General features: G+C 36.1%; 1 protein-coding gene across 8 annotated transcripts in view; it reads left to right on the top strand.

Annotated features, from left to right (window-relative positions):
* Nucleotides 1–22721, top strand: part of MPDZ (multiple PDZ domain crumbs cell polarity complex component) — a 191076-nt gene that overhangs the window by 133537 nt on the left and 34818 nt on the right. For 5 of the 8 annotated variants that reach the window (XM_066257258.1, XM_066257257.1, XM_066257251.1 and 2 more), the window contains 5 exons: nt 2141–2245; nt 6382–6474; nt 13656–13833; nt 16526–16636; nt 21341–21439. In XM_066257258.1, the coding sequence (XP_066113355.1) occupies nt 2141–2245; nt 6382–6474; nt 13656–13833; nt 16526–16636; nt 21341–21439 (586 nt within the window). The remainder of the gene's footprint in view (nt 1–2140; nt 2246–6381; nt 6475–13655; nt 13834–16525; nt 16637–21340; nt 21440–22721) is intronic. The other 3 variants (XM_066257256.1, XM_066257254.1, XM_066257259.1) reach the window with 3 other exon arrangements.

Raw genomic sequence — 22721 nt, 5'->3', positions numbered from 1 at the left:
GGTTAGTTTACATATAAAAATTTTTAAAGCAATGCTCAAATAGGCAGTTTCTGTGTTTCTGCAGTTCATAATTCCGTTTTGGTGTTCTTTGTTGGAGATTTGGAGGTTTTACGTGGCTGTGTGACTAGGCGTGTGTGAGAATTGCTCTGTATGTGCTTTGCATTATGGGATGCTTGTTCTCATGGCTGTGCTGTGTGTATTGGGCTATTTATGAAGCCTACCTTCTTTAACCTTTCTCATAATCTAAAATATTAAAAAATATATATTTGTAAATCTCATTTCCTCACACATTGGTTAAAGGAAAATCATCCTTTAGAGGAAAATTCTTTTTAACATTATTTGGTATAGAAATACCTTTTCCTTCTCAAACCAGTTTAAAAATTAAATGTTTTTAATTGATTGTCATTATTTTTACTGTGTTTACTTTTCCCATTCACCTCCTTCTGGCTTTTTTTTCCATAAGGTTTTACTTATGTATGTTTGTATTGATCTTCAGAAAAAATACCAGTTTCCTTGAGTAGGTTTTTCAGGTTTTGGGTTTTCTGTTTATCTTGTGTGTGTGTGTGTGTGTGTGTGTGTGTGTGTGTTTAAAAGTTTTTTTTTTTCAGTATAAAGTGTGGATTACTTTTGACTCATTATTTTTGAAGGGATAAATATAAATTTGTTTTCCAATATATTTTTTTAATATCATAGTGAAAGTGTTTTTATAGATGAAAAGATTAAGTAGGGTCAGAATTAGAGTGCAACTTTGTTACCCAGCCTAGTCCTAAATCCACTGAACTGTACATTCTGCTTCATTTTTAATACTTTAGGTAAGTGTCATAGAGAGATTTTTAAGGGTCCACAGTTTTGGTGGGAGGGATCAGGTGTGACAAGGCTAGCTGATGCCCTTGTATTATGCTTCTCAGTATATGTCCCTTTTGTGACTGAAAATATGGTGATTGAGTGGTTGTGGTTTACCCTCATCACACTCCTAACGAGCAACAGAACTGTATCTTTTAACTCCAAATCTAAATGACCTCATAGAGTGAATGCTTTTTATAGATAACCAATCTATCTGAAGTTATATGCCTTCCTCACTCAATAAATTATAACATTGGTGTAATTTTTATTTTATTATAACATAAAAGACAATGCTTTCATCCTTGTGCTCCAGTGCTAAGGTTTAATATGTATTGTCTTTATGGGTAAGTTATGGATAGCTGGTTTAATAGCCTTTCTGATTTTTATATTCCTTTTTATATGTACTCTTTTTTTTTTAGTTGTGCAAACATGCTGAACTGGCTTCAAATACAGTAATTTCCTTGGTTTTTCATTAATATGAGATCTTGGAACAACCAGCTTAAACAAGTGCATCAACTATAAAGCCTTATATGACGGCAGTAAACTTAATTTTTAAATGTCATTTTCTAAACATTATAGCTGTCAGCATCTAACTCTGGGCTTTCCATGTTATAGGCATTCAGCCAGTGCTTGTTGAATTAGTAAGTGACCATTCACGTGTAAACAATAGGCTTTTCTCTGAAACCAAAATGAGCTTATAAGAAGTTATTGCAAATAAGTAAGAGCATCTTTCCATAAACTTATATTGGCTTAACTTCAGACTTGGAGAGTACATAACTTATTGGAGCTAATATTTAATTATTGATAATTCTTGTTAATATCCATAATTATGTGCTGTGGAAGACTGTAAAGCTATTTACATAAAATAATATAAAAACTCAGTGTTTTAATACTGTATGCCTAATCTGTTTCTCTAGGGAAACCAAAAATCTTTGAGTGAAATGAATGTTATTACTGACAGTTATTTTCCTAAGAATTTGTAGATATTTCTAATTTCAAAAGTTGTTTTAGCCTTCTCATTTGGAAATAATTAATGATGTTGTTCTCCTCTCCCATGTGATTGTTGGTAAACCACATAGTTTATCAGCAACATTTAAATTTTAATTTTTGTTATTCTTACCTATAAGATGCTTGATATTTTTGAATTTTAGAATCTCTGCTGAGTAAACTGATTGAGTTGTGTGAAAAAGTAGGGATGGAGGGACAATATAATTGATTTCGCTATTTTAGAAGCGTTTCCTAACAGTTAGCCAGAACTTTGCCCCTCTCTGTTTTCACGGATCATGTTCTATTCCAGAATTACTTACGTGCCTGCAGAACATTTGGAAGAGTTTAGAATAAGCTTGGGGCAGCAACCTCAAGGAATAATGGCACTGGATCTTTTTTCTACATACACTGGCAGGTAAGTGAGACAGTTTGCTACAGTGGTGAACGATGCAGTCGGTTATAATGAAGAGTTCTGAGTCCAGAGTCAAGGAGGACTAGCAACGAAAGAGAATTTCTTTCCTTCTTTCAGCATTTAAAAAAATAGTTTGCCTCCCCCCCCCATGATATAGTGTAGGAAATTTGGAAAAATTATAAGAAAATTCAAATTAAGAAACAAATTTATTCTAATTATACTACGGAATATAGCACTTTTAACATACTGAGTTTGGAGAGTTCACTCAAGGTATGAATATTATTTCATCAATTCCTTGAAAGCTACAATTTGTGTAGTATTTTACCATACTTTTAATTCTTCTGTAAGTATTTTCAAACATAGTCAGGAATTTTATTTATTCTTTTTTTTAACATACATACAGTTTGAGAAACATTTTTAATGATTATTTTTTATTCTTTTAGAGAATGTAGAGCTGAATGTGTTGCTATAGATGCATGTCAGGAAATAGTGCCTTTTAAATGCTCTGCTTAGGAAAGGCAAGAACTAGGTGTTGCTGCTGCTGCTGAGTTCAGCACAGGGAGGGGAATAGTGTTAAATTGCTTCTCCAGGAAGAATGTACCGTGCTGCACTGTCAGCTGTGGGCCTTTTTTGTTCAGTTGCGTAAGCGACTCAGGACCGACTTTCTTTTTAAGCATGCTGCAGAGCAGCGGTGGCTTCGTCAGTCTTCTGAGGTCTGCTCAGCAGAGTCCTGCCATTTCTCAGAGAATGTCAGCACATCCTAGAGCACTTTGGTGTCCAGTGACTGCAGGCATCTCAATAGGACATCAGTGTTTCCTCTGCAAATTGCACACGACTACAGTGATACAGAAAGTGTTAGGAAAGGGAAGAAAGGTGTTTAATAAAGGGAAGCAATGCTACCCTTGGGGCCTCATGAATTTTATGGAAAAAGGAGTATTCACTCCATCCTAGCTATATAAAGCTCATCCACACTCCACTTTAGAATGTCCATCTCAGGGTTAAAAGCTATCTTCCTGATGCTTTCTGTCAGAATGCTAAAAGCAGTCATTCCAGTATCCCTCTAAACTTTAGAGTCTAAAGTGTCATTTCAAATCGCTTAATTAAAGAACATGCCAACATAACATCATATTCCTTATAAGCTCCGAGACCTTAAATGCACTGAAATATGTTAGAAAGAGCCACTTTCAGCACTGTTTTGAATGGGAAGGAGAGTGTCCTAGTCACTCGCACAGCAGTGCTGTGACTAACTGCTTTCTTGCAGAGAAAGTATATTTCCAATTAATATAAGGATGTGGTCTGTTTTTATAGAGCAGGATCCTGACCCAGGGAGAGGTTAAATAACATGTCCAAGATTCAGAGTTAATAAATGGCTCAAGCCAAGATTAGAATGTAAGCAGTCAAGCTCCATGTTTTGAACCATTGGATCCAAAGAAAAAATGGATATTTGCATTAATTGCCCAGGCCTGGGATAAAAGTATGGTTAGCATAGCCTGGAAGTTAAGAGCTCAGGTTTTGTAATAAAATGACCTCAGTTAAAAGCTCACTTCTTCTACTTTTATTGTGTGACCTTGTGCCAGTTTCTGGCACTTAAATGCCCATGTGAAAGGAGTTATTACAGTTGACAGAAATTTTATTGGTATTCAACAGCACCCTGGCTGAGTGAGCGCAGGAAGAAGAGAATCGGTCCATTCTGCTCTTTGGAACACAGGGTACTTGAGTCTCGTAAACCACACTCTAGGAGGGATAAAGAATAATCAGCATACTTATAGGAGCATATCTGGGGTAGTGAAAAGATTCAAGACTATAGAATCATTTGAAGAGAATGAGACTTTTGTATCAGAGGATTCAGTATACTAGTCTTTTTGTATTTTTCTGAAGCTGGAAACGGGGAGGCAGTCAGACAGACTCCTGCATGCGCCCGACCGAGATCCACCCAGCACGCCCACAGGGGGCGATGCTCTGCCCATCTGAGGCGTCGCTCTGTCGCACCAGAGCCACTCTAGCGCCTGAGGCAGAGGCCAAGGAGCCATCCCCAGCGCCTGGGCCATCTTTGCTCCAATGGAGCTTCGGCTGCGGGAGGGGAAGAGAAAGACAGAGAGGAAGTAGAGGGGGAGGGGTGGAGAAGCAGATAGGCGCTTCTTCTGTGTGCCCTGGCCGGGAATCGAACCCGGGACTTCTACACGCCAGGCCGACATTCTACCACTGAGCCAACCGGCCAGGGCCTCAGTATACTAGTCTTATAGCTAAAGAGGCATGAGCACATGGAGCACTATGTCTGAGTTTCTAAGTAGCCCCCACTGCTGAAAGTCCGTGGGTGAGAAGTCTCCCCACCCTCAGGGCTGTCACTGAATATTTCAGGTACTCTTTCTAGGTCCTCGTTCTTGTCTGTCTTCCACACCTGCTTTTTCTATCACATTCTCTCCGTTATATTGATTAGTTCTAGTTTCCGTCTCTCTGCCTTGTGTCATCTGGATAACAGCTTCACTCGGAATGCTTCGTTTTCAGTCAGCATCTTAGCATCATTTTTTATATTCCCTCTTGTGAATTCGTTCCCAGCAGTCCTGCCCCATCGTCAGACTTGGGCTTTCAGAACCCCAGCCTCACAGCCTGTTCCTCATTTTGCGCAGGAGGGGAGTCAAACACCTAGTCCATGGACAGGACATGTAGACAGGTCAACTTCCTTATAACAGATGAAAACAACAACAAAAAACCAACATTCAGGTTAAATGAAAAAAATGAGAAATTCAAGTAGAGTCTGGACATTTACTTGCAAAACATGTTGTGAGACATATTTATATCCAGATGGATTATTGGATTAATGACTTCTGATTTCAAAGTCTAAAGATTACATGATTTGCAGAGTTCAGTATTCTTGTCAATGGAGAATGGATATAATTGAGCATACACTTTATATTTTTCAGTTTATGTAAAAGTTACCTGAAAATCATTTTTGAATCAATTTTTATAGCCTTGTATGCTTTCAAATTAATATGTAAACATTTCTCTAGAAAGCCAATTTTTACTAACAGCATAGGACACACCATAATTAATTTAGCCATCCTCTGTTACCCTTGAATGTTACTTGACTGCACACATTTTGTTTATATGCCTGGCATTTGGCAAAAATCTGAAGTCCTACAGAAATTGAAAAGTGACCTTGAACCTAGGTGCATTGTAAACTGCCTCCTATATGGAGTATTCTGGGTCTGGCCCCTCAGAATGGGCTGAAGTGGGACCATAAAGCATTTCTTTCTTCCTTTGAAGGTTGAAGGGAATGAACTGGTCCATTTTTAGGAAGCAGAGATGCCCAGTTCCTGGTGCAGGTAATGACAAGTTGTTTTAGGGCAGGGATCGTCAACCAGGGCTGTGCACGCCCGTAACCCGTATGGTGCTTCTGTCTTCTTGCACATGCTGGGTGTTTAAGAAATACTTGTTGAATAGTTTTTTTTTTTAATTCTGTATCCCCTTCTAATTTTATTCCTTTATCTCCCATGTTTCATCAAGAAAGAGACTAGGCCCTGGCCGGTTGGCTCAGTGGTAGAGCATCGGCCTGGCCTGCAGAAGTCCCGGGTTTGATTCCTGGCCAGGGCACACAGGAGAAGCGCCCATCTGCTTCTCCACCCCTCCCCCTCTCCTTCCTCTCTGTCTCTCTCTTCCCCTCCCGCAGCCGAGGCTCCATTGGAGCAAGGATGGCCCGGGTGCTGGGGATGGCTCCCTGGCCTCTGCCTCAGGTGCTAGAGTGGCTCTGGTCGCAACAGAGTGACGCCCCGGATGGGCAGAGCGTAGCCCCCTGGTGGGCGTGTTGGGTGGATCCCGGTCGGGCGTGCGGGAGTCTATTTCCCCGTTTCCAGCTTCGGAAAAGTACAAAAAAAAAAAAAAAGAGAGAGACTAGTCAAGACTCTTGGTGTTTAGCTGTATCTTCAGACTAAGGGTAGATTGAGTCTAATGTAAGGCTTTAATTTTGTTTGATCAGATTTTATTTTCTCCATAATGTAAAATGGTATATGTTTATTGGAAAAGTTTGGTGAAAATATAAAGCAGTTCTGCCTTTTTAGCCAAATCAGTAAAGGATATGTAAGATAGTCTTGTGTGGGGTTACTGGGATTTTGAGGAACTCGTTGTATAACTCTCTTTAACAGGGACATTCCAGAATTACCAGAGCGAGAAGAAGGAGAGGGAGAAGAAAGTGAACTTCAGAATGCAGCATACAGCAATTGGAATCAGCCCAGGCGGTAAGGACTGTTTCTGGCTTCTGCCTACTCAGTGTTTAAAAATAGGGAGTTGTGGTTTTAAGTGCTGGTTTACAACTATATACTGTGCATTGTTTAATATCTCTCTATTTCTTCAGATGTATAGTGGGGCAGATAACATGCATCACTCAGGGTTAAAACTATCATGTATACAAGCGTTTGGCATATAACAAGGACTTGGTGAATAAAATTCACTAGAGAAAAGTATGCATAGGTGGTTGAAATAGATATTTTCTGTAGAGTTTGATTTTAAGTATACCATCAAATGTTAATAATGTTAATTTAAATTTCTCTAGATTTGTATAAACTATATATTCAGAATGTGTACAGGATTGTATGTTAGTAAGCATCTTATCACAGGTTGCCGTTAGAAACCCATGTTTCATCTATAACCAATGTCCTAAATATGCTTAGATACAGCACTATATATCACTAAGGCAAATTTTTTGTGTTCATGCTAAATAAAATAATTTAATTTAATAGAAATTTATTGAGTTCTAATTATGGACCAAGACAAGAGGCAAATGATTTTGTGAATAAAAGTGAAGTATAAGACATAAATCCTGCCTTCAAAGAAATGAATAGACTTGTATAGGCAACACATAGAAACACAAAATAATTGAAGAAGAAAATAAAGTATTTTGCATTAAGTATAAAATGTAAGTAATCATTGGATACTCCCTCTAAATAAACCTAAAGGTGACCATCACATTAGTGCCTTACATATAGTAAATACTTAATATTTTTTCTACATTAGGGAATACAGTGGTACCATGAGATACGAGCAGACCAACATATGAATTTTTTTAAGATATGACTTGCGACTAGGTCCATATATTTGTTTGAGATCTGAGCAAAATTCCGAGATACGAGTCATGATTCGGGAAGCTGCTGCAGTTTTAGTTTTGGTTAAAGTAAAGAAAATGCAGTTTTAGTTTACATTTAGCGTTAAGAAAGTGCAGTTTTAGTTTACGTGTCTACAGTGCCTGCATCCCTTCCTCCCTCCCTCTTCCTCCGCCATTCACCTCCATTAGCCGCACTCGTCTATCTCCAAGGTAAGAATAGAGTACTAAATAACACTTTTTTTTATTTCATATATTTTGTTATGCATTGGTAAAGTATACATGTGTGTTTCTTAATTAAAAACATGTCTTTTTTCATAATTTAGAATGGTTTGGGGATATTTCACAGGGCTGGAACAGATTAAATCTATTTCAGTTATTTTAAATGGGAGAAATTTTTTTTATATGTGAGGTGACTGACTTATGAGCTCGGTTACAGAACGAATTAAACTCTTATCTCAAGGTACCATTGTATTTATTCTACAGTGAATAAATAAAATGCTCAAGGGAGGATAATTTCTACTCTTCAGAGATGCAGTTCAGTTTTATGATTTTCCTTGCTCATAAATGAATTTGAAGCAGCAACCATCACATTTAAACATGTTCTAGGTTGAGTCATGTTCAAAGTGTAGAAAATTTATGGGTTTTTTTTTTTTACAAAATACTAGGAGTATTTTTAGTCATCCAAAATAACTTCTTGATCTGAAGTCTTTAAAAGCTGTTTAACCTGCTTAAAGAAATCACAGTCTGTGTACATTACCCATGCTGAGAACAGAATATAAGTGCTGTATCTGTGGCAAAAAAAAATACAAGATGTTCAGTTTCTTATTTGAGGATGGAAGCAAAAGTATGTTAGATGAAATTATTTTGTAGCTGGTGACCATAGTGATAAACTTGAATTTGTTGGAGGACAGTAATCACAGGGAAAGAAAAAAATAGGCTGGCTAGTTTTAATAACATTGTAGAAGGAACAGCAGTTTTTAGAAGACACTGTGCCAAATGTTTGGAGTCTGTAAGAGTTGTATTGGAATTCTGTCACTTTTTCAGCAACTTCCTGAATCTTTGCTAGGACTCAGTTACTTCATCTGTAAAATGGGATTAATAATAAAACCTTTTAAATTGGGGGGTGAATTCAGTGGGATAATTCATTTAAAATTCTTAGCATAGTGCCTGATACAGCATGTACACTTAGCTGGCCTCGTCACCCATCACCAGCAGCAGCAGCAGCGGCAGCAAGCACTGACAACTAAGCAGATAAAATGTTTGGGCACAGGAATCATGAAATTTGTTTCTTCTTTATGAAGTTTTGTAAGGAGGAAGAATTGATGTAACTTCTGGACAGGAAGTTTTTATATTTTTATCAAAAATTTTAACCTTCATATAAGCCTAAGAGATATCTCTAAAGATGATATCTACCTTACTAGAGAGAGTCTGTCTGGAGCCTCCATAGTCTTAAAAATGTACTCTGTATTCTTCTCTATAGAAACACTGAGGTACTGAGTTCAGAGTATTTTGTTCATAGAATATATGAGGAAGCATACCAAGATAACCAGATCTCTTAGTAAATGAGGACCAAATATATATTATGACTGTGCTTCCTAACACTGGAAATGTGGTGGGACATTTGTTCATGCAGTCAAAAAAATTTACTTTGTGTGGAAATAGAGAATACTTTTTAGCAAAGTATAAATTTTTAAATTCCAAATAGGCTGTTACTCTCTTGTTGGGCATGTGATTTTCATTTAAAAAAATTGGTATCATACTGTTGCCTGTATCATTTTCTCTCAGTCCAATGTTTGGAGATCTGTCATGTTGATTCTTAAAGATCTAATTCATTGAATTTAGCTGCTGCATTTCAGTATATGAATATACCACAGTTTATTTCCATATTGATATTTGCATAGTTAATAGTTATTCACTATTATAATAATTCTATGTGGTAAATATATCAATTCCCCCTATAGTTATGAATGAGAATTTGTCTAGGTATATACCCCAAAATGCAATTGCTGGCACATAGTTTTAAATGTATTATTTACTTTCTTAAAAATTGTCAACTTGTTTTATAAGATGGCTATGTCAATTTCTCCTTTTTTCAGTATAGTTCCCTTTTCCTAACATCCTTGTTACTTCATCATATAATTCCTTTTTAAAGGCAGAAAATGATAGGTATCTTGTCTTAATAAACAGCATGAAAGTATAAGAGGATTGAGGTGGTAAGAGTTCACATTTGCCATTTGTCATATGGACTGAATTTTATGTTTTTAAATCACATTACTTCAGTAATCATAGCCATAATAAGTCTAGTAGACTTACTGGTTATTTCCTCTGTGCCAAAGCTTTGTTTTGCACTTGACATGTTTTCATTAATTTAATAGTCACAGAAACAGTCTGGTACAGAGACTCTCCTGGCTCCATTTCACAGATAGGGAACCCCAGAGAGCAACTAAATAGGTTGCAGAGGTCACATGATTGTTAAATAGCAAAAGAGCTGGACTGGAACCCAGGGGCTCTCTGTCCAGAGCTTAGGCAGCCTGCCTCAGAGCTCTGTTTTACTTTTGGTTTTCTGAATTTCATTATATTTAAATCTTTGTACAGGTCTAAGAAAGGCTGCCATTTTTCTATAGAACTAATTCAGTATATGTTCTGTAAAATTTTTATTTTATGAGTCTTTTTCTTTCCACGGAATGTTTACCATGTTCCATTCAGTGAATACTGAGTCTGGTTCCACAGCACTGTGGTCATTTTGGCAGTCTGTCTTTGGTTATCTTCTCCAAAGTCTTGTTGCAGCCTTTCTTCTAAGAAGTGTATCTAGAAACACTTTGATATCTGTGCCAGACTCTGTGTAAGCATATGGTGCTATTATCCAAAGGTTGTTTAACCTCTCTGTGCCTCATCCTTCTTTGTAAGATGGGGCTAAGAAGAGAACCCACCTTATAAGGATGCTGTGAGAATGAAATGAAAGTGTGTGGAACTCAGATATTAATGCTGAGCTCATGATAAGCCCTTAGTAAGTATTTGCTGCTGTTTTTATTATCAAGAAGTTATAAGAACCACTTTTTAATTTGCACCAACGACAAAGAACCCTAGGAGATATTTTCTCTCATTCTTTCTATCTTTCTTATTTTTTTAAGAGATGGGTTAAGGAGTCCCACCAGTATTCTGGATTCTTAAATATTAAACATAATGACTGACTCACTGTCTTCTTTCCTTTACCATTTTACCTCAGGAACTGCTTTAAGAGACAAGGAAGTTTGTTGGTTTTTGTCTTTCACAGAGTTCTAGAATGAAAGAAAATAGTGAATAAGATTTTAACAGTTTAAACTACTAACACAATTTTTATAAGATAAAGGGTCATGGATTATAGATTTCTACTGAAGAAAAAAAGTGTGTGTCAATGAAGTGTCTCATGACCTGACTTTATCTGACTAGTAGCTTGTCCTCTCATTCTGCCTGCGGTGCTCTTTTATCCCCAGCCTCTCCTACAGGGACCTCCCTTATGTCACTGGAGTCCTTTTGTCAGCCTCTCCTCTCTTCTGGGAGCATCTCAAATGACATAGTAGAGGGCATGTTTGGACCATGCTTTCTCCTGTTTAGTGTCCAGCATTGTGTCCCTGCAGCATGGAGCAGATTGCAGTCTTACTGTCTGTCTCAGTTTCTCTGCTTGGTATCTCTGTTTTCTTCCAGTTCCCTGAGCTGCTCCCTCCTCTTGGCCAAACACCTCACCATAAATCAGCTTAATTCATTCATAGTTTTTATAGATATTTGGAATTATATATGAGTTCAAGTGTTTATTCTGTGAGTATGGAAAGTGTATTCAAGCCAGAAGAAGTAGGAGGTGCCAATGTCCTAAGGCAGGAGAGTGTGTCTGTGGAACTTAAGGAGCAGCAAGAAGATGATGTGGTTTTGGGATTAGAGATAGGGAAAGGGAAAGCCATGGAGATGCTTTAATGGAGATGATAGTAGGATCAGATCATGCAGGAGCTTGTCAGCCATTCTCTTGATGCTCTGATGGTTACCAGATCTGCCCTTGTAAGGAAGACATACATAGGTCAGCTTCTGATAGTGTGTGTGCAGGAATGTTTTTCTTGATTGGGCTGCTCAGCTCTGAACTGTCTGTTCAGGGGTAGCTGAATTTGATTACTTACCATCTACATAATAGAGCTCCTGAAAAACGGTGCTTTTACATTTGTCTGGGTCCTGGCCTGGAGTATGTATGTCCAGTATTTACTTTTGTCAATCCAGTTTCCAAAATAGATTAGTATTTATTAAACTCTAAAACACATAACTGGAAAGTATTTAAAATGATCTTGTTTTTTTTTTTTTTTTTTTTTTTTTTTTTATTTTTTTTTTAATTTATTTTATTTTTTTCATTTTTCTGAAGCTGGAAACAGGGAGAGACAGTCAGACAGACTCCCGCATGCGCCCGACCGGGATCCACCCGGCACGCCCACCAGGGGCGACGCTCTGCCCACCAGGGGGCGATGCTCTGCCCATCCTGGGCGTCGCCATGTTGCGACCAGAGCCACTCTAGCGCCTGAGGCAGAGGCCACAGAGCCATCCCCAGCGCCCGGGCCATCTTTGCTCCAATGGAGCCTTGGCTGCGGGAGGGGAAGAGAGAGACAGAGAGGAAAGCGCGGCGGAGGGGTGGAGAAGCAAATGGGCGCCTCTCCTGTGTGCCCTGGCCGGAAATCGAACCCGGGTCCTCCGCACGCTAGGCCGAGATCTTGTTTTACCACTGATAAAACTTTAATAAATTGAACAAGCAATATTTGCAAAATTAGTATATATATAAAGACATTTTATTCTATTAAATTTTAAAATATTAATTATAATTTTAATCATTTGATTCATTCTTAAGTGTGCAATTCAGTGACATTAAGTATGTTCCTATTTCTACATAACTATTACCACCATTCAGCTCTAGAATTTTTCTCATCTTGTACAATTGAAACTCTGTACACATTTCATAACTACTTCCTTCTCTCCTGTCTTCTAGCATCCACTCTTCTACCATTCTATGTGACTATTCCAAGTAAATTGTATAAGTGAAATCATATACTGTTTGTGCTTTATTTCATTTGGCTGGCTTATTGCACTTAGCATAACATAGGTTAACCTATGTTGTAGCATGTGTCAATTTCCTTCCTTTATAAGATTAAATAATATTCCGTTATTTGTATATACCATTTCTCTTGTCTATTCATCTATAGATGGACTCATGGGCTGCTTCTTCCTTCTGGTTATTGTAAATTATAATTCTATGAACATGGTATAAATATTTCTTTAAGACCATGCTTTGGAATTTTTTGGGTCTATACTCAGAAATAGATTTGCTGGATCATATGGTAATTTTATATTTAAATTTTTGAGAAACTTCCATACTGTTTTCCATAGTGGCTACAACATTTTACATTGCTGCCAACAATATACAAGGGTTCAAATTTCTTCATGCTTTCTCTAATTTTTCCTTGCCAACACTTATTTTTTTTTCCTAGTAGCTATCTTAATGAGTGTGAGGTGGTATGTCATTTTAGTTTTGATTTGCATTTTTCTTATTAGTGATTTTAAGCATTTTTTCAAGTACTTATGGGTCATTGTATATCTTCTTTAGAAAATGTCCATTCAAGTCCTTTGCCTTTTTTTTTTTTTTTTTGAGAGAAAGGTGGGGAAGGAGACAGAGACAGAAACATGTAGCAATCCTTGTATGTGCCCCAACCAGGCATCAAACTGGCAACATCTGTGCATTGGGATGAAGCTCCAACCAGCTGAGCTATCTGCCGAGACCTTAATTTTTTATTTATTGATTGATTTTTAGAGAGACAGAGAGGAAGGGAGAGGAAGGGTTTGGGAGAAGGGAAGCATTCATTTGTTGTTCCGCTTGGTTGTGCATCCGTTGATTGCTTCTCGTGTGCGCCCTGACCGGGGATCAACCTACAACCTTGTCGTTTTGGAAGGGTGCTTTAACTGACTGAGCTGACTGGCCAGCATCCAAGTCATTTGCCCAATTTTTAATCAGGTTGTTCATTTTCTTATTGTTGAGTTTCAGGGGTTCTCTGTACATTCTGGGTATTAATCTTTTATCAGATATGAAATTTACAAATATTTTCTCCTATTCTGTAGGTTGCCATTGTAATCTAATGATATTATCTTCTGACAATCAAAAGTTTTTAATTTAAAGAAGTTCAATTTGACTATTCTTTTTGTTGTCTGTGGTTTTAATGTAATTTCTAAAAAATAAAAAAAAAATTCCTAAGTTCATTGTCATGAACTTTTTCCTATGTTTTCTTATGAATTTAACATTTTATTTATTTTTTACAGGGTTGAACTTTGGCGAGAACCAAGTAAATCTTTGGGCATCAGCATTGTTGGTGGACGAGGGATGGGGAGTCGGCTAAGCAACGGTGAAGTAATGAGGGGCATTTTCATCAAACATGTTCTTGATGATAGTCCAGCTGGCAAAAACGGAACCTTGAAACCTGGAGATAGAATAGTAGAGGTACCCTCCAATGAGCTTTCTGTGCACAAATCCTTTATCTCTGCCATTCTCTTTACTAAGGGAATTACTATCTTGACAATGATTATTTGATCAAACAGAGTAAAATGTGTTTGTGGTTAAAACATTTCTTGTATGTTTCTTTTCATTCATAATTGTTCTCTTCAATAGGTAGTAACATTGTATTCTTGATGTAGAGACTGATTTTTGAAGTTATAACCAAACCAGTTTTTAAAGACATTAGCCCTGAGATGAAATAATTAAATTCTGCTTAAAAACGGGTTTCTTGGGGAAATAATTCTTTTAAAAAAATACTTTATAGTCATCATTTCATTGTAAATGTTGTTGGATGAGATTTTTATTTTTCCAAGTGAGTCTTTTTTGTAAAATCTTTTACGCTAAGACTCTGATTGTCTTTCATAAATGTTCCCACCCCCGGTCCAAGCTCAGATTTCCTTTCTCCTCAGTGTTGTGCCAATGCATCACTTCAGGCTGTTCATTTGTGTGTTTGTCTGCACATGTGTGTACAACACATGTGTGTGTTTATTTTGTTATATATGAGAGAGAAACATTTGGTCAATTGTACCTAATTCCTTAATTTAAATCAAAGTTTAATATCTTAAATATATTCTTCCCTCAGGAGTCACTCACTCATTTACTAAACAAATGTTCCTGGAGCAGCTGTTGCATTCCAGGTGCTGTAACAGGCTCTGGGCATCCCGCAGGAAACAAGGCATTGTGCCTGCCTGTCAGAGTGGGGCAGCCTTGACAACTAGCCAGTCACTTCAGAGCAGTCTGATAAATTTTTTGATTATTTAAGAGGGCGAGGAAGAGACACCTGACCCAGATTTGCTGAGTTGTCAGAATTTAGTAAACTAAAAGAGACAACTTTCAAGTGGAAACCGATCACTTTATTACTATAGTGACCATTATATTTACTTTATACAAGTGTTTGTCTCTCATTTTCTAAATCTATATAACTTACATATTAAGACACCTTGACTGTTTAGAAGAAAGTTCTAACTTAACCGTTATTTTAAATGATCATTTTGGAGATTTATTTATTCCCCTGTTGATTATTACTTAGAGCTTCAGAAAGAAGAAGATTTAGACTTGAGAGAAAGCCAGGGCCATGTATTTTTTTTCCCCTCTCACCACTTACAAGGGAAAATGGTGGGTTTTTCCTCTCTTCTTGCATACTTAGCTTTCATTAGATGATCTCTTAGCTCCCTTTTAAAGAAAGTTTTTTTGTTAGAGTACTATCTAAAATATTCATTTTTAGATTATCGTAAGGCATTTTATATGGATACTTTGATATTAAATACCTTTGACCTAAGTAGAAAGAGTAAGAAATATTTATATTTATTTCTGGAAAGGATTGATCATAGTTTACACCAAAATGTTGTTTGAATGTATTGAGGATATTAAAGCATCCTTTTCAAATGGAAAATGATTTTTTTGTGTGATACAGTACTGTATATTTTTTAGCAGTGATTTGTTGCGTGATGTTATGTGTGGAGGCTTTTCTCAGAAATAAGAAAGCCTTAGGCTTCTGTAATCCTGGGAACTATATAACATGTCTCTACAAAGAGTTTCTACAAATGTATATAGAATAGATGAGTAGATACCTGCAAGTGATTTCACTCTAAGCATAGAGTACTTTAGACCTTAGCAAAGATATTTAATGTCCTGTTAAATGTTCTCACTCATGGAATAGATAGTACACATGATACTAACTTTTATTCTACAAAAAGTTAGAAGTCATTTTTAATATGTACTGAAAGAGATGTTGCTAAGTATCATCTAAATATCAATCTGAGGGATATTTTCAATTAAAAGTATATAATTTTTAAAGGTGATAATGTTCTATGCAGAGATTTAGTAATTTTCTTTTCCAGAATTGTGTCCACTATAATTTTACTATTTTGTTGTATATACCATATTGTGGTAATTGGGAATGATAAAAATGAAGTAGTGTTCTATAGTTTTCTGACAGGATTAGCATTTGGCCTTTCCAACTATTTTCCTTCCTATTCAGATAGTGTATAAGCTGAGCTGATCATTACCCAGGCAAGCGTGGTCAATAAAATGTTGCAAAATAACTTGTTTCCAAGCTACTTATATGAGAATTACTAACAAGTAAGCACAATTTCTTGGCTTCCAACTCCTGTCATGTTAACTGCAAAGATTCTTTTGCAAAACTTACTACCATAACCTGATATTTCTGAATGTCAGAATTTTGTTTTTAACTTCAAGCTTCCCTGTATAGAGAAAAATATACAATGCATCATACACCCATTTCCCAAACCACTCTCTAATGAATTGGAAAAATTTTTTTACAGTGACTTCTATGATGAAGACGGTGCTATTAGGCAGTTCTCTTACAGTATTTCTTTAAATACACTGATTTATTAAAGGAGTAACTGAGCAGTGTAAAAAAGCAGAAGCAGAGACTTCATTCTAATGATTATCATTTCAGTTGATTATTAGAGATAGAAGTCTGTCTCCGAAACAAGAGACCACAAGTATGCTGAACAGATTAAAAGTTTTGAAGCTTCACAGACAGTCTCAATTATTTTTTATTCTGAAACTGATTTTCTAGGAGCCTCACCCCAGATCCTCAGAATGCAGATCCACAAATTGTTCTGTTGTTCTATAGCTTCTTGAAATGTTAAGCTGAGGCCTTCCATTGCAGGTGGATGGCATGGACCTCAGAGATGCAAGCCATGAACAAGCTGTGGAAGCCATTCGGAGAGCAGGCAACCCTGTAGTCTTTATGGTACAGAGCATTATAAACAGAACAAGGGTAAGCAAACACAGAGGGCAAGGTAGGCATGTCCCAACAGTGTTCAACTTGGAATCTAATGTGTCAACCACCAAGTTGTCTCTAAAAGCAAAGGTTTCAAATCCTAGAATCTGAGGAGACTTGGTAAAAGTTTATTTTGCTTGTTTCTTTTTTAAATTAAGTTGTTCTGGAAATCCCTTTTGCCATGTTTAATAAACCCTTGAAGTCTGTTTTAAACACACAGAAATAGGATTCATTGGTGGCCAATGATGACTAGATGGACAGTTATTAATATTCATCATAGTCACAAAGTATGTAAATTGTTCATGGGAAACGTGGTATAGTCTCTCAGGTTAATAGTCTGACCTCTAAAGGAGTCCCTTAGGCCTTTGAGATTACATTTTACTTATGCATTAATTCTCGCAGACAGAATTTCCAGTTTATGCAATCCCATGATCACCTGTGAATAATCTTGAATGTATTTGTCCCACAGAACACTGGAATTCTACATGGGTTTTGTTTCAGCTGTGTTAGAAACAGGGATTCCATGACTGCTGTTTCCCAGCCCCCGTAGTCCCTGGTGGACAGAAACCTGCTAGCCCATTTTACCACCTGTCGTCACAAGTGAAATAGTTTTTAAAATATTTTTTTAAAAGTATAAGTGCATTTAGTAATTGTTGTTGATGGAGAAGATACTGAATGTGGCATTGTATATTTGTTATGCCTTAATGTTGCTAAAGATGAAAATTATGGCAAACGTTTAAAAGTATTTTTAAAATTTTTCTTTATGCCCCAGTAAAAAGAAAATTATTTTAATATGCAGCAGCTCTTAAATATATTTGGGTCACATACCCCTTAAAGTTCCTCAGAAATACACATATTCCCTGAAAAGTTTGCACATCATTGCAGAAGTTTCCTAGATGTCCCGAACTTATAGAGAGGTTCACCTCTGGATTTAAGTTAAGAATCCCTGAAATGCTGATTCTCTTTGAAATACCTGCTTCTTAGCTTTTAGGATTGGTTGTCTTGAAAAGAAAATGTCAACATATGTGAAGGGAGTAAAAAGAATTATCTAAAACTTAAAATATGTACTTTTTATATAAAACACATATAACTTTTTAAATTAAGAATTTATGATATCAGTGCCCAAGTGATATAGAAAAATAGAAAACGGCTCTGAAGATGAGATCCAAGCAATTTGTCAGTATGCTGTGCCGTGGAATAAAAGTGACTAGGTTTATCCCATCGGCTCTTCCCTTTGTGGTCGAGACAGGTGTAGCTCCGTCCGCTTGGGTTTACTGCAAGAAATGAATTTAGTAGTTCTTCAAGTAAGCCTTTATCTTCACATCTGCAGTTTTTAATCATCCATTTGTTTATTGTTAGGTAATAATTATTCATTCAGATGAGAAAATCTGCCAAATGGTAGGGCTGAATCATACTCCATTCTTTTCAAACGCTATTCAGTTTGTTTAAATAACTATAAATCTTTCTACATTTGTTTCCATTTGTTGTGTTAAACATAGACACAGGATGATAACGTTGGTAAATGGCTATTTAAGTTAAAGCTACTTTTTGTGTGGGTGTGTTTTATCCCTTTTTTGGTTATATTTTTAATTTCAAACTTTTATATCATTTAGAACAATACTATAAATCACTGAATAGGATTTTCAATATTTCTTTTAAAAACTTAAACTACAAACATTTCTTATATTGCCAGTCACATTTTCTAATGAGCGGGGAAGATGTATTTTTCATGCACCTGGAAAATAATGCTATTTTATTATCTGTGGTATAATGACGCCTGATTTTATAGCAATTATTTCAGGATAAATTGTGCTTAGAATGACAGGCTTACTCAAGTTATATGTGACAGGGTTCAGGATGTGTACCCCAAAATATGAACCCTTGGCATATTAAGTATTTTAAGTTAAGGGAATTTTAGAAGAGTCAGATGATGGAAGGACTCTGACCTTCCCTTTTCTCCTGAAGCAGGTTGTGAGATCTCATGTGAAAGGTGCCCTTCCTGTACCAGGGGGAAAGTGTCCCTGTCTCCACAGATGCGGGGATCCTGAGAGGAATCTGAATGAATGGACAGACTGCTAAGTTACCCCTAGTTCATTCCACTTCACTCATATTTTTTTGTCCTGTGATTCCTTCCGTGACTACCCACTGTTCATCCAACCGTGTATAAAACACTCAAGTTAAACCATTTCTTAAGGTCTTTATTTCTTCATGAAGGCTCCATATCACATAAAACTTTTGTTAAATCAATCTACCTACTTTTTTCTTGTTAATATGTTTCCTATTACAGAGATCCAGCTGAGAACCTAAATGTGTACAGGAATTTTTTTTTTTTTTTAACGTCTCTGCATATGCATTTTGCTTTGGGAAATTAGAATTAATTTTGTATTTAACCTTTTGAGTAGTGAGTTTTTTTCATGCTCGCTGACCCCCGGGCGTGAGTTTTTTTTCAAAAAATGAAATTAGTTCCAATTACAGTTTTATTAACATAAAATCATGTTTGTTTGATTACCAATTTATGGAAACAAGAAGAACATACATTTGCCTTTTTTTTAATGTTGCCTACACATTTTTAAAATAAAAATTTTTGTATGATCATACTTTGGATGATCAGGAGTCACGAGGATGTACATGAATGTTCTTACTACTCAAAGGGTTAAAATAAGCTATACTTTGTAGTCAGTGATTTACTTCCCTATGTAAATAAATTGAGTCCCTTGTAATCTAAAGAAAAAGAAAATCACAAATACCTAAGAGTCTCTTAATGGGAAATGTTGTATGTGTGAATGTAATAAAGCTTTAAGAAAATTTCATTTATAGGCTGAAAGCTAAACTTTGGCTCTTAGACTGTTTAAGCACCAGAACTTCCCAGCACCAGCCCAAATAGTTCCACCAGTATGACACTTCACAGAATTCCATCAGACTACATCATCTTAGTAACGGCTGGGCCCCATTAATACAGGCCAGAGAATGTTTTTATCTTCCCTGTGCTTCTTAGTTAATAACATTTCTATTTTTATCAGCCCTTGGAATATAAACAGAAGTTGTGTCATTGATTTTTTAATAAGAAATATTATCTGTTTCTATAAATCTTTCCTTAACAGTAGAGTGATCTCCCACTTCCCTTGCTATGCTCATGCTGTACTTTTTATATTCTGTTCTCATGGCCAAATTCTAATCCTATAAGAGCTGCAAATTTAAAGAAGAAAGCAAGCAAAACAAAATACTAGAGCTCTTTTTAAATATTCTATTTCTTGCCATTATGATTTTACTTTATATTATTCTACAAAATCATAAAGGACATAGAAAACCAAAAATTCCATGTATGAGGATTAGAAATAATCTCCCCTTTCCATAGCATTGCATTTTTCGCCTAGGATATGTTTTTAATCTCTGCCTAGTCATATTTCTACCGTCATAATATATGGTCATGTTCCTTGGCATTTGTGATCTTCTCTTTTGTAAAGCAGAGTTGACATTTTAAACTAAAAATCAGAGCAAAAGTTAAGATGAGTAGAAATGTCATTGTGCCCATTTCTTTTTCCTGTCTTCTCTGTGTAGGAAAAACATTGCAGAAGAGCAGATTGAAAGGGTAATGTGGCATAAGCTTTAGTGCAGACGTACTGAGTGAGGATAGAGCCTTTCCAGAGTGTTCTCCGTACAGGCTGTGCCACGTGACAACCTCTCCCTATGCTTGATGCTTGCCAGTAGAGCTTTTTTATAGAGAGAAGTAACACAAACATTTAATTGGAGCCAAAATGAATTTTAAATGTCTGCAGTTTCCCCTAAAAGATGTAGTCAATAAAGGAAAAAGATAGCGGGTATGAAGAAAAGGAGAATTTATTGTGCTAAGGAAATTGCTTTTCTTTTTTTTTTTTTCTTAAACTATAAAAATGCTTAAATTCTATCTGGCAGTCATCCTGCCTTTTATATGTATATTCAGATCCAATAGTACTAGCTCCGTGTATTACAGGCAAGCCACAAAACCTATGAGAACACTCTAAGGCAGGACTTTAAATATTATCCAATGCCTCATAAATTCCCCAGTAGTACGGGAACTTTCATAGGGAGTTTTAAAATACGTATCAATGTTTCTACTCCACAAAAAAGTAGGCAGAAATAGAGAACACTACTGTTCATTTTTTTAAAATGTCTATTTCATTTTTTAATTAAATTACTATTGATCTTAAGCAACCTTAATATCTAGTCAAAGTATTAAAAGTTTCCTTACTGGGATACAAGATAAAAGACTAGTGAAATTTACCAATAAACTAGCAGACATATATTTAATTTGCATTGTGGAACAGATAAAATAATTTGCTTTTAAATTAAATTCTAAAAACTTCCTTGATTTTAATTTTGAAACATATGCTGATATGCTTGGAATACATATTAATATATAAAGTAGGCGAATACATGTGTATCTCTGTCTGATAGTGAAGATGTTCAGAGAGAATAAAAGAAGTTTGGGATCCATTTGATGAATTTATTTCCTTTGTGGTTTGTGGCCGATTTAGATAAAGTGTAGATGCAGGTCACTAGGGGTAAACCTTTACTTCCAAACTATTTAATAAGTTGTTGTTATTAATACTAGATCTGACAGGTTTTAATTTTACACAGTTATTTCAATCAGTAAGTACTTTGTTCTTAAAACTGTTTGGAATCCATTACTTTGCGCTCAGCGCCTCTTATGTTTCTTTTTAGAAATCCCCCTTGCCTTCCTTGCCGCACAACCTTTACCCTAAGTACAACTTCAGCAGCACTAACCCATTTGCTGACTCTCTGCAGTTCAACGCTGACAAGGTTGGATAATGCCCAGTGTCTTGCCATTGCCTTTTGCAAATGTTTTGTTCTTTGTGACTACTCTGCCTTTGTCCTAGTTCACTGTTTACTAAATTTGGGCAGAGGAAAAGAAGAAAAAGAAACAACTGTGTGTTTGGAGTGGGCATGCAAATCTTTCTTAAGCACTTTTTCTTGCAAGAGCATGTTCATTTTAATAGCAGAAATTAGATGTTCCTTCTGAAAAGTAAGGGAGAATTGTGAGTCCAGTGCCTTTTCTGTATCTTGGTATGAGTTAAATTTTCTGATATTTAAGTCATTGTTACTTGCCAAATTTATGAACTACTGTTACATACAATTTCTTTAAAACCTTGTATTGGTATAAATCTCTAATAGATTTACACAAGGTCATCCTAAAAGCTTTCTTATGAGTTAAACGCTCCACAGAAATTGTGTCTTTACAGAAGTGTCTTGAATATTCATACAGTGTATCCTTGTAAATGCCCAATCAGGAAACATAACCATTTCAACACTTGTAAACCTGTACTTGGATATGCTCATATTCTGATGAAATTATAAACCCAAAATTGAAACAAAAACTTACAAGACCTAATATACTATAATTTGATCATGAAAAGGAAGAAAGCTGGGAACAATTTCTTTCAGGAAGCATTTTATGAATATTCATTGGAATTTCATGTTATTGTAACAAGGAAAATCAACAATGATATATCTGAAGGAATATGTTTTCTGTTACTATAGGAATTACAGAGTTCAAGTAGAGTTATCTTCCATTGTTCCCCAACTAACCCCTTTGCTCCCACACCATTTAAGGTTTGTCTTAGTGTGACATTTCCATAAGTAAGTGGTGTGTTACAGAGTGCTGTGTGTATACATTAGACTTTGCATATATGGCATGGAATGATTTCAAATGCATCTTTACCAATGAAAACTAAGTGATCTTTGTTCAAGAGTTATATTTTTATTACATATTTTAAGAAGTGTCAGCAACAAGCTACTTATACGATCTCAGTGAGAATGAGGTTTTAGGAGTGATAGAATAGAACACCTAGTTGCCTTTAGTAAATACAGGCATGTTTTAGTTTTATGATTCATCACCTATGTCAGGGCACCATTTTAGTTTACTCACAATATAAAATGTGCCTAAGTAAGTTTCTGAACAGTTTTCAGACAAGCAGGTTTTGTTTGTTTTTCAGAAAAATAACAGGTCAGAAAAGTTAGGCTGCAAGTAATACCTATAAATTTGTACCCATAAGTTTGTTAAAATTATGGGAAGTTTAAGTTA

The sequence above is a fragment of the Saccopteryx bilineata genome, chromosome 2 (genome assembly GCF_036850765.1).
Source record: "Saccopteryx bilineata isolate mSacBil1 chromosome 2, mSacBil1_pri_phased_curated, whole genome shotgun sequence".
NCBI lineage: Eukaryota > Metazoa > Chordata > Mammalia > Chiroptera > Emballonuridae > Saccopteryx > Saccopteryx bilineata.
The sequence above is the reverse complement of the archived record's forward strand: the minus strand, read 5'-3'. Positions and strand labels throughout refer to the sequence as shown.